The 15,128-nt window shown below is 34.2% G+C and overlaps 1 protein-coding gene across 9 annotated transcripts in view; it reads left to right on the forward strand.

The window, feature by feature from the left end:
• The window catches only part of SLC4A7 (solute carrier family 4 member 7), a 110,846-nt gene that overhangs the window by 89,359 nt on the left and 6,359 nt on the right, over window positions 1–15,128 (forward strand). For 6 of the 9 annotated variants that reach the window (XM_024244628.3, XM_063722159.1, XM_024244630.3 and 3 more), the window contains 5 exons: window positions 2,416–2,484; window positions 4,137–4,310; window positions 8,201–8,332; window positions 10,980–11,077; window positions 14,844–14,951. In XM_024244628.3, the coding sequence (XP_024100396.1) occupies window positions 2,416–2,484; window positions 4,137–4,310; window positions 8,201–8,332; window positions 10,980–11,077; window positions 14,844–14,951 (581 nt within the window). The remainder of the gene's footprint in view (window positions 1–2,415; window positions 2,485–4,136; window positions 4,311–8,200; window positions 8,333–10,979; window positions 11,078–14,843; window positions 14,952–15,128) is intronic. The other 3 variants (XM_054552477.2, XM_054552479.2, XM_054552476.2) reach the window with 1 other exon arrangement.

The raw sequence follows: 15,128 nt of genomic DNA on the forward strand, positions 1-15,128 counted from the left end.
CCTGGGCAACATAATGAGACCCTGTCTCTATAAAAGTAAAAATAATTAGCCAGGTATGGTGGCGTGCTCCCGTGGTCCCAGCTACTCAGGAGGCTGAGGTGGGAGGATCGCTTGAACCTGAGAGGTCAAGGCTGCAGTGAGCCGTGATTGGGCCACTGCACTCCAACCTGGGTGACAAAGTGAGATCCTGTCTCAAAAAACAAAAATTATAATATGGCAAATATATGTATAAAACACTCATAAATAAAAGTATTTGTGGGGGAGGGGAAATGACCTCAGTGATTTTTAAGAGTATAAAGGAGTCTTGAGACCACAGAGTTTGAGAGCTGCTGACCTAAAGTTGTGTCTTTCACCTATGACTCCATCCTCATTCTGTCTTCCGTCACATCCCTCTTGTTGGCTTTTAATTTTAATTTTATTATTATTATAAAAGTTATTAACATTTACATTTTGTGCTATGATGATAATTAAGCCTTCCTTGCATCTCCTGTAAGTTAGATTATAGAAATTTAAACCCTCTGGGAACACAGAAATGATATTACGGTGGTATTTGCTGAGGACTAAGCAGTGTGATTGTGAGGACTAAGCAGTGTGAGTTGCCTGCAGGGAGGCAGAAATATACTCTATTTTACTCCAGCCCAAGCCTGAAGACCAAATAAGTCTTTCTAATATCTGTTACCTTCCGTTACTGTAAAAAATTGTATGTGCAGGTTCCCCTTTTTCTTGTATTCATTTTTTGTATTGATAAATTCTTTTTACACATGGTACCATTAGTGGTGAACTTATTGGGAGTTCTTGCATATTTCAAAATGTCTCTATTTACCTCAACATTTGATCCATAGTTAGATGTTCAAAATAGTTTTCTTTTGGATCTTAAAGTCATTGTTTTCTAGAGACCAATTTTCTAATGAGAAATCTGAAATCTATTTGGTTTTTGTACTTTTATGGAGACCTTTTCCGTCTTTAAGATAAACCAAAAAAATTTTTTTTAACTTCTGTTTTTGTGAAATCTCATTCAGATACTTAGGGAGTCAGTTAGGGGCTTTTCATTTACCCTGCTTAGTCTCTGTTAGTTTCCTCAAGAAACTTGTGCCTTCTGCTGTGAGAATTTTCTTCCCGTTTACTTCCCTTTTGTCTATTGTCTCTGTTAAAAATTTCTTCAACTCCAGCTAAACAGATCTCAGACCTTTTGGATTTGTTCTGATATTCTTATCCCTCCTCCCCCTTGCTATTAAAGAAAATTTCCTCCTTTTTTCATATCATTATATTGGTCTTCAGTCTTATGAAAATTATTACTACAAAATTTTAGTTATTTTGATATTTATAGATTTAATTTTCACGAGCTTTTCCCATTCTTATTTCTTTTTCCTAGCATTTTTTTTTTCTTTTTTCTTTTGAGACAGAGTCCCACTCCATCACCCAGGCTGGAGTGCAGTGGCATGATCTTGGCTCACTGCAACCCCTGCCTCCTGGGTTCAAATGATTCTTGGCCTCAGCCTCCTGAGTAGCTGGGACTACAGGCACGTGCCACCATGCCCAGCTAATTTTTGTGTTTTTGGTAGAGATGGTGGTTTCACCATGTTAGGCAGGTTGGTCTCGAACTTATGGCCTCAAGTGATCTGCCCGCCTCAGCCTCCCAAAATGCTGAGATTACAGGCATTGCTTAGATTTTTTAAAATATGTCTGCTTCATAAATTGTTTTCTTTTTTTCCAGTGTCCTTAGAAAGACACGCTAGGTTGTTTAGAAGAGATGTAGTAGATGTGGTTTTCCTATGTAGTTTTTTAATTTGTTTTTCCTTATAGTACACTTCTCCCTTAGGTCAGAGTGCTTTTTGTGGTTTTTGAGTAAATGGATGGGCTCTGTTAATAGCCAGACTTTCTTGCAGGATGAATAGGTGTGAACTGTGTAGACAGTTTGGGATCGTCATAACTGCCAAAGTAGTAAGGATTTTATTTTGGAGGTGGATTTTACTTACTATGTTCAGTAAAGGCTACTGCTTAATATTCAGTGCAGCAGGTAGTGATAGCAATGATAATGGTTGTCACTTTTTGTGTGCTTAATATGTATCAGGTGCTTTTCTGAGTGTTTTATGTATTTGAAGTCATTGACTCTTCACAGCAATCTGATATAGAAACTGAGGTACAGAAAATTAAGTTTGACTTAAAACTAAGTCTGACTGCAGTACCCCTGATCTTAAGTGAACATACTCCCTTTTTAGGAAGCAACTTGTAGAAGATGAGTCATTTTTCAAGCAGGTTATTGTATATTAGCAATTTTCTTATGTGTGGAAATGTTAGGTCGGTCTAATCCTCATGATTGAAAAATCTTTTAATTCTAGCCCTATAATTACTCACTGACTATGTTTTTGTTTACTTACTACTCATGAGTTCTAATTGTGGTCATTTTATTTACAGTTTATTCCGATGCCTGTTCTGTATGGTGTTTTCCTTTATATGGGAGTTTCCTCATTAAAAGGAATCCAGGCAAGTTTTAAGTATTTAATGATTTTCTATAGAAACTTGATAATTTTAAGTATGCAAAGATTGTTTTAATGATGGTAGTGATTTATTCTCAACTCTGACATTTTGAGGGGAGGTTAGTTTTCTAACTGATGACTTCAGACATTTGCCAAGTGATTGTTTGCTTACTGCACATTTTTTCCTCCAGAGAGTGAGATCATGAGCTGACATGGTCCTTACCTATTTTTAATTGAAGCCAATGAAAAGCCCTGTAACTCAATAAAGACTAGTATAGTGAGAGGGAGGATCAAAAGGATTGTATTGAAAAAAAGGTTTGGTACTTAAAAAGGTAGATATTAGTTTCCTATAAAAATAGCAAGACCCGCCATTTGTGTAACACAATACAGCTTATGAAGCCTAGCACATACATCATTTTGTGATCCTCAAAACACTAACCAGTTGGGACAGAGGAAAGGAAGAAATCCTAATATAAATCAGGAAACAGAAATAGAAGGACTTATTGAAGATTATTAGCTAAGCCAGTGATTTCATTATTTTGTTTTGTTTTAATAGTTACTGGGAAACAACCTAATAAAACTTCTTAAGATTTGTACTAATGTAATTTTAGTATAAAACATTTAGGCTGGCTATCGTGACTCATGTCTGTTATCCCAACACTCTGAAAGCCTGAGGCAGGAGTATCACCTGAGGCCAGGAGTTTGAGACCAGCCTGGACCACACAGTGAGATCCTACCTCTACAAAACCTTTAAGAATTAGCCGGCTGTGGTGGTGTGTACTTGTAGTGCTGGCTACTCAGGAGGCTGAGGTAGAAGGATTGCTTGAGCCCAGGAGTTTGAGGCTGCTGTGAGCTGTGGTCATGCCACTGCATTCCAGCCTGGGTGACAGAGTGAGACCCTGTCTCAAAAAAACAAAACAAAACAAACAAACACACACACAAAAAAACGATCATAAAGCACAGTTAGCACTACATGACCACCTCTTCTCATGGAAAGGATGTTGTCTAAAGTTTCCAACTCATAGGCTAGTGGCAAGAAAGCACTTTATTTTTTCAACACCATCCAGGATCTACTCTTCACTGGTCAAGAAATTATTTCCTTATCTCACCTGATTTTTAAGAGTTTTGTGAGATGATTAGGGCTGATCTTATTCACAGTGTGTTAATGAGGAAATTAAAGCTCAAAAAGATGAAGGCATTTGCTCAGTTTTATTCTCAATTAGTGAAGAATTGTAATTGTTATCTCAAGTTATTTTCTGGTTAGATTTGGAAAGAACCTTAGAAGTCACTCAGATTGTTCTTTTGTCGTGCACATTAGAAAACAAGTTCAAAGAGATAAATGACTTGTGCATTCGATTATAGCAGATAAGTTTATCTAGATATTTTAATACTCTGAATTAAACATTTTGGCTTGAGTTTTCTGATTAAATTAATTACAGCAGTGCAAAAGTGGTTGCTTGCTTCCCACCTGCCACCGCCCCCCCCCCCCACCCCCCTTTGGATCCAGAGAATCCTTGCTGTAACATTCTCCTGTACTATCAGAAAATGTCAAGGAAGTTACAATTTAATACACAAAATCCTGAAGTTGAGTATAGATTCTTCTCCTAAATAGCAGAAATATTTTATTGAAAACTTCTTTGTTTTTTATTCTATATGTAGTTATTTGACCGTATAAAATTATTTGGAATGCCTGCTAAGCATCAGCCTGATTTGATATACCTCCGTTATGTGCCGCTCTGGAAGGTCCATATTTTCACAGTCATTCAGCTTACTTGTTTGGTCCTTTTATGGGTGATAAAAGTTTCAGCTGCTGCAGTGGTTTTTCCCATGATGGTAAGATTTCTTCAGACTTATTTTGTCACTAATTAATAATATGTTTACAGTAATTTTTTATTAATATTTATAATTGACTTTGAGAAAAGGAATAATGTGTTTTAAGTACCTTAGGTGTTTGAAAATGTGAATTAGCTGTTACTAGATACAAACCAGTTGTTTCCCAGCCTCCATTTTAGTATTTTGTAAATTTTTGTTTGTTTTGCTTTTTAGTCCTTAGGCTATAAGACTCGGTTTTGTATTTTTAAATAACTTCAGAATTCAGGACGTTCATGGAACAAATACATTTTCAAATGTAAAAGCAAAGGAACCAAAACAACATGGTTCATTATTAAAATATTTTGATACATGTTTTTCAGAAATTGACAGATCTGGAAGTTAAAAAGTAATGAAGGCTACCGATGACTTTAATAAGACAATATAATTCATTAAATTATCACAAAATATTGCATTTTACAAATAGAGAATGTACATTCTTCTGTAAATACTACGTAAAAATTGGTTTTGTACATGGCCACAGAGAAAACCTTACAGAACTTAAAAAGCTATAAAAATTACTCAAGTAGTATTTTCTAATAACAGTTAAATTAGAAATAAATAATGGAAAGCCACTAAAATAATCTTAAATATTTGGAAATTAAACACTGTTCTAAATAATTTCTGAATAGAAAACAGTTAAAAAACCATCTAGAGGTATTGAAAGAGAGAAAATTATAACAATGTCTAAAACTTTGAGCACAACTAAAGTTACACTGAGAGGAAGGTGTATGCACTTCATTGCCTTTATTATTCAAGAAGACTTCAATGCAACTAAGTTGTTTTTTTAAAAAAATCAATAATGGATAAACCACTCCCAAGCCCATGTAAAGAAGAAAATGAGAGAATGGATATACAAGATTAAGGAGGAGAAGAGAGATAACCAGAGATATGGAGGTGATTCAAGGGACTTGATGAAAATAACACTTGCATGAATATCAATAAATTTGAATATCTAGAGCAGAGGTCAATAAACTTTTTTCTGTAAAGGGCCAGATAGTAAACATTTTAGGCTTTGTAGGTCACGAGAGTATTATGTGGGTACTTACGTAATCTTATTGATGAAATTTTAAAAATAATTTTAAAAATATAGGACTATTAGAAAAATGGATTTTTTTTTTTATTTGACATTATTTTACTTAATTGGGGTTCATGGTTATTGTTCTCTACCATCAAATTAATTCCAAATGTTTATCTGTAAAAAAACATTCTTAGGTTATGGGCTATACAAAAATAGATGGTGGATGAAATTTAACTCAGGTGCTATGGTTTGCTGACCTCTGACCTGGAACAAATAGATTATTTTCGTACTATATCTAAATTTCCAAAATTGACACTAGAAGTATAAAATTTGTGTATAGCCCGGTTGCATAGAAGAAACTGGAAAAGTGGTTAAAGACCGGTCCTTAAAGTATTAGGGTCAGATTGGTTAAAAACTTAATTTTAAAGAACAGGTAATTACAGTACCCTCTTGAATTATTCTAGACCAAAGGAAAAGATGGAAACCTATGCAATTTTTCTCAAAAAACACAAGTTATTAATACCCAAGGCTAATTAAGTTGCACAAAAGATTTATGCTGCCTTCTTACTAATATAAATGCAGAAACCTTAAACTAAAATATTAGCAAGTAAACAAATTTAGCAGAATTTCTAAGAGTAATATATCTTAAGTAGATAGACAATGATGCTTTGGCTTCAAAGCAGTTATTAACGTATTTGTTGAAAATGTCATCGTATACCTATTAACCCAAGTGATTTTAGTTAAAAACAAAAAAGACTGAGCCCTTAATAGAATTAATAAGAATTGTGTTAGGGTGGCTGGGTGTTAGAAAACTTGATGAATTAGTAGGCAGTCTCTCTCAATGATCAAAAACCATAAAATACTTAAGAATAAATTTTAAAAGAAAGACCCCTTTAAAGAAAAAGGCTTTATAATAGCATTTGTATTAGCTTCCAAGGGCTGCTGTAACAAAGTACCACAAACCGGAGGCAGTATGTGGGGGTGGGCAGCGACATGCTCTTTCTGAAGCCTCCAGGGGGGAGTCCTGCCTTGTCTCCTCTCTTCTGGAGGTTTGCTGGCTGTCTTTGGCTTGCAGCCGGGTAACTGAAGTTGGAGCCTTTGTTGTCACGTGGTGTTCTTCAACAGCTTATTTCCAAATAAGTTCATATTCTGAGGTACTGGAGGTTAGGACTTAACTGTCTTTAATGGGGAACAAAATTCAATCAATAACAGTATTAAGGGACAACAAATAAGACTTGAATAAATACCGTGTTCTTTGTTTTAAAGATTTCGTATTATAAAACTTTAAGTTTTCTGAAAAATCGCATTTAAATGTAATACAGTGCCAAGTACAAATTCTACTGGAGTTTTATCTGAATGTATGTGTTGGGGTGGGGGGTGGTGTCATTGTGAACTGGATAAATAATTTGGAACTGGATAAATAAAAAATAAATGCCTGACTCAAAAACATGGATGGTAGAAATGTTCTGTATCTTGTCTGCGTGTGCATTATATGAGTAGTATATACATTTGTCAAAAGTATCAAACTGTACACATGCTATTTTGCAATTTTTATGTATGTAAATTACATATTCATTAGAAAGAAAGACATAACTACTAGAGAATAACAAGATAATGATAATTATAACTAAGAAGGATTCCTGGCTAGGATTGGGCATAGAGGGCTTTGCTTTGCCATCTACTTCACTGTTCGTGTGCTGATACTGTACTGTTTTAATAACCAAATATTTAAAAATTGCTGACAAGTCAGTGTAGCCACCATAATATAGAATTGGCATATGAATAGACAAATCAGAAAAATAGACAAATGGGTCCAGAAATGTATCTGAATACATTGGAATTTTATCACTTGAATACCGTAAGCAGGTTATTTCATTAAAGGTAGTATTTCTTTTGTATGGGAGAATTTAGTATTGGACGATTTAAATGTATACTGGAAGCTAAGTAATGTTCTACTCCTTATCTGAGACCATGTTCAGAAATCATAATTGAATTCAGTATTTAAATGGTAAAATAAATTGTAGTAGAAAATGTAAAAAAGTATTGTATAATCCATTGATTGGGACTAACTTTTCAAAGAAGATAGGAAAACCCAAGTGTAAAAGGAAGATATGCTATATTTGACCACATGATAATTAAATGTTTCTTATATGTTCAAAAAGTATAAAAAACAGTAAAATCAGACTGTGAACTGGGAGAAAATATTTGTAACATATAAGGCAGATAAAAAATTTCTATTCAAACTACACAGAACTCATAAATTCATAAACAAAAGTCATAAAAACCAACAGAAAAAACAGTCAAAGTTTAGGAAATAGCAGGTACAGAAGTGGAAATCTCATTGGCCAATCAGCATTCAAAAACATGCTCATCTTCAGCAGCAGTTAAAGCAAATTAAAGTGTAGTTTATTTCTCCCATATGATTGAAAAGTTAAAACCTAATGTTGGGAATAGGTACTCCAATGCATTGCTCAAGAGATTTTTAAAAATTATATATACTTACATAATATATAATGTCTTAAAAATTAATTGTTTTCTGCTTTGATATTCAGTGTTTAACCTGCTTCATAATTTTATGCGTAGTGCAAGGGATTTATGCAGGAGAAGGTTAAGAATGCCATTTACTTTTTTCCTCTCTTTATAGTTTTTTTTTTTTAGCAGAAAGTAAAAAAAGATAAATAATTGACTCAATTCCTTTGAAACAAAATGATGTGTGAATAATTTTTAAACTATATGAAGCATTTTTTATAAGATTTAATAAATATGCTTTTCCTCTTTAAGTGATACAGTTTGTATTATGTGTTACTTAATATTTCCTTCCCCCTTTTTAAAGGTTCTTGCATTAGTGTTTGTACGCAAACTCATGGACCTGTGTTTCACGAAGAGAGAACTTAGTTGGCTTGATGATCTCATGCCAGAAAGTAAGAAAAAGAAAGAAGATGACAAAAAGAAAAAAGAGAAAGAGGTAAAAAGATAACAATTTTAAACTTACACCACTTCCTTATTTAATATTTTGCACCATATTGCAGGCACCATTATAATCACTTTACATGAATCAGTTCCTTTCATCCTTCTAAGAACTTTATAAAAGTGTAGTAGGTACTGTTGTTATCTCCATTTTACAAATGAGGAAACTGAGGCAGAGAGTGGTTAGGTAACTGTTCCAAATGTAGGGTCTTAACCATTTCACTGTTGTACCTCCATAGCTCTGACACAGTAATACTTTTCAAAAATTACATATCATGTGCTTACTAAATCAGCAATCAGAAGAATTAGAGTTTTAGCAATATTAAAATATAGGTAACACAAAATAGTTGTACATCAGAGTATATTATCTGAGAAAACCTTAAATACATTTAATATAAATTTTAGCATATATTTAATTTTAATAGCATTTTAATAATTGGCATACATAATGACAAAAAGGATTTTTAAGTAATTATCTTTTTTAAAAAGTATAATAAAGTTTTAGTCTTTATATGCACTTGCTGTGTACCACCATTAGTTGATTTGTATGCCGAGATTTAAACATAAATACTTTATTCTGAATTGGAATTTGATTTTTAATAACCAACTCGATACTATTAGTTAATAAGAAGGAAAAGTAGAGACTTGAGTATATAGCATTGATAGTTTTGTTGATTGTAGTTCCTTGCTCCATTTTCCCATTCAGAGTATTATTTGAAAATCAAAGATAAGAAAGACACGTATTTTTAAATGTTATGGTCCTGTTTAAATAGAGATTAAAATTTTATTGATTTTATGTTTATTTTTCAACAAAAATTGAAATTCTTTAATTAGATACTAATTAGAATATTAATTTGAATTAAGACACCAGATTTTTAAAATTAAGATTTTGGTTTTCTTCAGAGTTATATATGTAAATATGTATGAGGGTTTTTTGTTTTTTTCTTCTGAGATGGAGTCTTGCTCTGTGGCCCAGGCTGGAGTGCAGTGGCATGATCTTGGCTCCCTGCAACCACCTCAACCTCCCGGGTCCAAGCTAGCTGGGGTTACAGGCACCCGCCACCAAACTGGGCTTGTTTTTGTATTTTTAGTAGAGACAGGGTTCCACCATGTTGGTCAGGCTGGTCTTCAACTCCTGACCTCTGGTGATCTGCCTGCCTTGGTCCCCCAAAGTGCTGGGATTATAGACGTGAGCCACTGTGCCTGGCCTGTATGAGTTTTTCGTGATTTTTTCAAATAGAATATAATTTACCTATAAAATATATGGGCCAAATTCCCTGTTTATTACTTTCTGTATTAATTAGAATAAGGTTCGTCATATATAACAAAAAACAAAAGTAAAAGTGGCCTTTAAACACAAGGTTATTCTTGCGTTTCAAGTAAAAGAATTCTTGAAAGCAAGTGATGTAGTGTTAAGCCCCACAAAGTTATCAGGGGCTCCTTGTTACTTTTCTCCTGACCTCAGCATATAGTTTCCATCCTCATCTTCACTTCATGAGTCAAAATGGCTGTCAGACTCCAGCTGTCATGTTAGCATTATTGACAGCAGGAAGAAGGAAGGGATAGAAGGCTAAATAGCTTCACCATATTGTCAAGTTTAAGGAGTCTTTCCAGAATGTCATCCAGTAAGTTCTGCTTGCACCTCATGATCCTACTAAGTTGTAAGGAATGCTAGGAGATTCAGTTTAGGGGTTTTTGTTTTTGTTTGTTTGTTTGTTTTTAGGATCTGGGCAAATTGACACCTCAAAATAGTCAAATTTCTATTAGGAAAAGAAATATGAATGTTCTCTCAGTGTCTCCTTTTCTGTCCTATCCATCACCCCCATTATTAACATCATAATTTTCTTCCGTGTCCACTGTCCAAGTTGGTTTCAACCTGAGCTTGAGCCTTGATCTTAACCAGCCTTAGTGGTCTGCTTTGCTGGATTCTATAAACATTTGCTAAATGATTTGATAGTACTTTCATTGATGTACTTTTAAAAAGAGTATAGGAACTACCATGATGGTTATTAGTAATTATCACTGGGGTGGGCTGGAGGGAATTAAACAACAAATACTCTCAGTAAGTTAGTCTGAGAGTATTTGAAACATTGCTGAGAGTATTTCAATTTCTGAGATATTTTTGATTGTTATAACTGGAGGGGCTGCTACTGGCATCTGATAGGTAGAATTCTGGGGTGCTGTGAAATACTCTATATACACAGGACTTCTACTACAAAAGATAAATATTACACCCTAAATGTCAGTATTGCTGAAGTTGAGAAACCCTGCCTTATCCAAATGATATTCTGCTCATATTGTGTTGTGATAAGGTTTCACAGAATGTTATCTCTCATTATAAACCTACATAATAATTGATAATCACATTTATGTAGTTAAATTGTAGTTAAATCTTAAATAGTATAAGTGATAGTAATTTACATAAAGAAATGAAAGTTATATCAGTGTTAAATTAGTCATGTTTTACAAGTGGTTGTTTTTATTTTATGTTACAAGTATGTGTTCATGATTATAAAATTTTTCAGTAATGGCAGATATATTTAAATAATGTCAGTTTGGATTTCTAAGTCTTTAAAATATATATTAACCAATTCTCTTGGAAAATATTCTGGGAAAAGTAACCTCTTCACACATGTGTTATAAAGGAAGCTGAACGGATGCTTCAAGACGACGATGATACTGTGCACCTTCCATTTGAAGGGGGAAGTCTCTTGCAAATTCCAGTCAAGGCCCTAAAATATAGGTGAGATATAACTTTATGCTCTAAAACTTTTGTATGCATGTCAAATGTATTAATAAGTCATATAATGCTTCTTTAAAGTGATGATTTCTATTTTATAAAAGATGATAAAATCTGCATATGGTGTATCAACTAAAGGAGGGCTTCACACAATTTGAAAAGGAAGTCCCTTGCTCCTTTCCCACCCAAGCTGGACTTAGACTAGAGCCTTAAACTAACTTCCATGCTAAGCCAATAAAATTTGCTTGTCTTCTATCACTCCATCTATCTTAGTGAAGTTTAAAATCAGTACATGAGTCTGAGAATATTTCCATTTTCCCAGTAGTGTAGCTTTTTCCTTTGTGCCCTTCATTAGGGCTGGGGTCGGTGGGTGCTGGAAAATAAACGTTTTCAGTAATCTTTGTCAGTATCCATTCAAATACCAGTAATTCATTTTCTGATAGCCTTCCAATATATAACTATGTTTAGAGGCCCTAGAAGTCTCTTAGTTTTCAAAGATGTGATTTGATTATTGGCGGTGAGGGTTCATATGATGTAAGAATTAATATTTTATGTATAATTCATTATGTGTGATTTTGATGATTTATATTTAAATTTAAGAACTAAAGATATAAAGGTTGGGAAATGCAGACTTTTGTAGTTTTAAAAGATTAACCTATATTTGTGTACACACCTGATTTCTATTTCTACACATCTATTCCATTTCTGATTAGCTAGAGAAATCAGTCTTAGAGGCCTGGCGTGGTGGCTCACACCTGTAATCCCAGCACTTTTGGAGGCTGAGGCAGGTGGATCACCTGACCAACATGGGGAAACCTGTCCAACATGGGGAAACCTGTCTCTACTAAAATACAAAATTTGGCTGGGTGTGGTGGTGCCTGTAATCCCAGCTACTCAGGACAGTGAGGCAGGACAATTGCTTGAACCCAGGAGGCAGAGATTGCAGTGAGCCAAGATCATGCCAGTGCACTCCAGCCTAGGCAACAGAGCAAGACTCAGTCTCAATAATAATAATAATAATAACAATTTATATTTGTGTACACACCTGATTTCTATTTTTTTTCTTTTTTTTTTGAGATGAAGTCTCATTCTTGTCCCCCAGGCTGGAGTGGAATGGTGTGATCTCGGCTTACTGCAACTTCCGCCTCCTGGGTTCTCCCGAGTAGTTGGGATTACAGGCGCCTGCCACCATGCCCGGCTACTTTTTGTACTTTCAGTAGAGACGGGGTTTCACCATGTTGGCCACAATGGTCTCAAACTCCTGACCTCAGGTGATCCGCCTGCCTTGGCCTCCCAAAGTGCTGGGATTACAGGCATGAGCCACTGTGCCTGGCCCTCCTATTTCTACACGTCTATGCCATTTCTGATTAGTCTTAGAAAATATACAGGTTTCTTCCCTGACCAGTTGATAGAAAATGTTTTATTGGTATTTAATTAACTTCCATTTCTTTTTTTTTTTTTTTAGCTATTTATAGCTTTTACAGGAGTAACATTTGACTTGTACATGTTGATTAGTTGTGATGAATGAATTCAACTAATTTTCCTCTATACATTTTGCTATTAATTTTCACTATTGGTATTATTCTGTATTAATATTTCCCCTCAAATTTTTATATACTTTAAATGCCAAGCATAGAGGCATTTAATATGGATATTTAATATATCCAGCCACAGCGATCTGCTTTGCTGGGTTCTAGAAATACTTGTTAAATGATTTAATATATTAGCTTCATTGATGTACTTCTATCTAAAAAGAGTGTAAGAACTACCATGATGGTTGTTAGTAATTATCACCAACTTGCTGAGAGTATTTGTGCTTAATTTTTATATCCTGCTTTATCACTTTTTCAGTGTAATTATATATGGACCTTGACAAATTTAAGTGGAGTCTATAGTCTGATAAAAAGATGGATATCTGTAGTTTTCCTTTTGTCTTTTAAGTGGTGACGTAAGCCGTGATTAATGTGGCTATGTTTAAAGTTTTTTACATCAGGAATGCCAGGAAATGGCTAATGTGCTTATTTGCCAGAATTTTATATCTTAAATAGCTTTGGATTATTTATGTGGAAGAGCAAATGAGATAGTATATGAAAGTATTTGGAAACTGTAAAGCCCTTATAAAAGATGAAAATAATTTATGTAATGCGGGCAAAGTTTTTCCCATCTAATTTCATTTTGAGGGAAAAAAATACACACTTTCTTCATACTGGAGGATATTTAGAAGTTAGAAGGTTTATCAGAAATTCCTTTCTTCACTTATTTGAAGTTGGCAACCAAGTGAATAAACGTTTACTCGGAGTAGGCAGGAGTAGGCAGAGTTTCAAGTTGGATGGCTATGCCATTATAAACTTGGGTATTCAGATTTTGTGTACTTTTAAAAATCTGAGCTGGCGAAGGTAAAGAATCCATTCATAGAGACTTTTCAGTGACCTCCTCACGCTTCTCTTCAATCTTAAATTTGTAAACAACATTCTGATTTTAAGTATGAACAGAGCACTTTCTAAATAACTGCTGTTTAGTCATTTGTAAACTAGTTGTCATCACACTGTTAATTTAACATTACCTAGTTTGACATTTGTATTTGTATCTTGTTTGTCTGAATGTATTTTTTTAATCCAAGAAAAAGGACTTGCAAATGTATTTGTATTAACTTTATGATACTTTCCTATTACTTGTGATGGACAACCTTGAGCCCCAAATTAATTATTTATGGATATTATTGGATTTGAGGTCTTGAAGTAATTTTCATAGAAATATAGAAACAGAAACATTTGTCTCTTATTGTAATAAATGGATAGTACTCTGTTTTGTTTTTTTTAAATTCTGGAGATGGAATCTTGCTCTGTCGCCTAGGCTGGAGTGCAGTGGTGCAATCTCGACTCACTACAACCTCTGCCCCCCGGGTTCGAGAGATTCTCCTGCCTCAGCCTCCCAAGTAGCTGGGATTACAGGCGAGTGCCACCGTACCTGGCTAATTTTTATATTTTTAGTAAAGACGGGCTTTCACCATGTTGGCCGGGCTGGTCTTGAACTCCTGACCTCGTGATCCACCCGCCTCGGCCTCCCAAAGTGCTGGGATTATAGGCGTGAGCCACCATGCCCAGCCTACTCTGTTCTTTTAATTTTGATAAACTTGATAAAATACCACCTTTATCACACTAAATATGTGAATAACAGGTAAAAGTGGTACTTATGAGGCTATTTTATGTTAGCTGTTGAAATATTTTCAGAGCTTTGTTTTCAATTTCAGAGTGTTATCTTTCCAAGCATTCTTTATAATGATTTGTAAAAGCTATGAAAAATAAGATTTTAAAAATCATAATCTTAAGTTTTCCTTACATACTTTGGGTATTTATTTGGTAAGATTAAATGTGTGCCAATTATAAACGTTTTCTAGTTGACTTGAGATTGTATTATTTTTTGTATGTATAAGCACATTAACATAGTTGTATGTTATTTCAGTAGCATATTTTCAGCCAAGGTGATCAGAGGGCATCATTGCTAGAGTGCTGCCGACGTACTACTGAAACCCCAAATTGGATTCTGAAGCAAAGTTCCATAAATAAATCTTGCTAACTTACTTAATCTTACTCCTAGTTTCGATTAGAAGAAAGATGTAATTCTTCATAAGGCCTTTGTAGCAGAACTCAAATTCTGATATCTGGCAAAGGTTTTCTCAATTTAGTTGATGAAAGCAGATAATAAGAATGACAATATTAATGCTTTTGCAAGTACTGAATACTAACCAAAAAGTGTATTTGTTCTTCAGTGTTGATCCCTCAGTTGTTAACATATCAGATGAAATGGCCAAAACTGCACAGTGGAAGGCACTTTCCATGAATACTGAGAATGCCAAAGTAACCAGATCTAACATGAGGTAGTTATAACTATTTATGTGTTTTCTAACTGTAGCCAATTTTCATTTACTTATGATAGCTTCATTCCTTTCTTCCTTTCATCCATCATTTTAATGTATACTTGGAATAAGGTATAAATAATGATTATGTTTTTGTCTTTTAATTTATAGTTACCTATTTTAAAAAATAATTTGAGT

The sequence above is a fragment of the Pongo abelii genome, chromosome 2 (assembly GCF_028885655.2).
Source record: "Pongo abelii isolate AG06213 chromosome 2, NHGRI_mPonAbe1-v2.0_pri, whole genome shotgun sequence".
Classification (NCBI taxonomy): Eukaryota; Metazoa; Chordata; class Mammalia; order Primates; family Hominidae; genus Pongo; species Pongo abelii.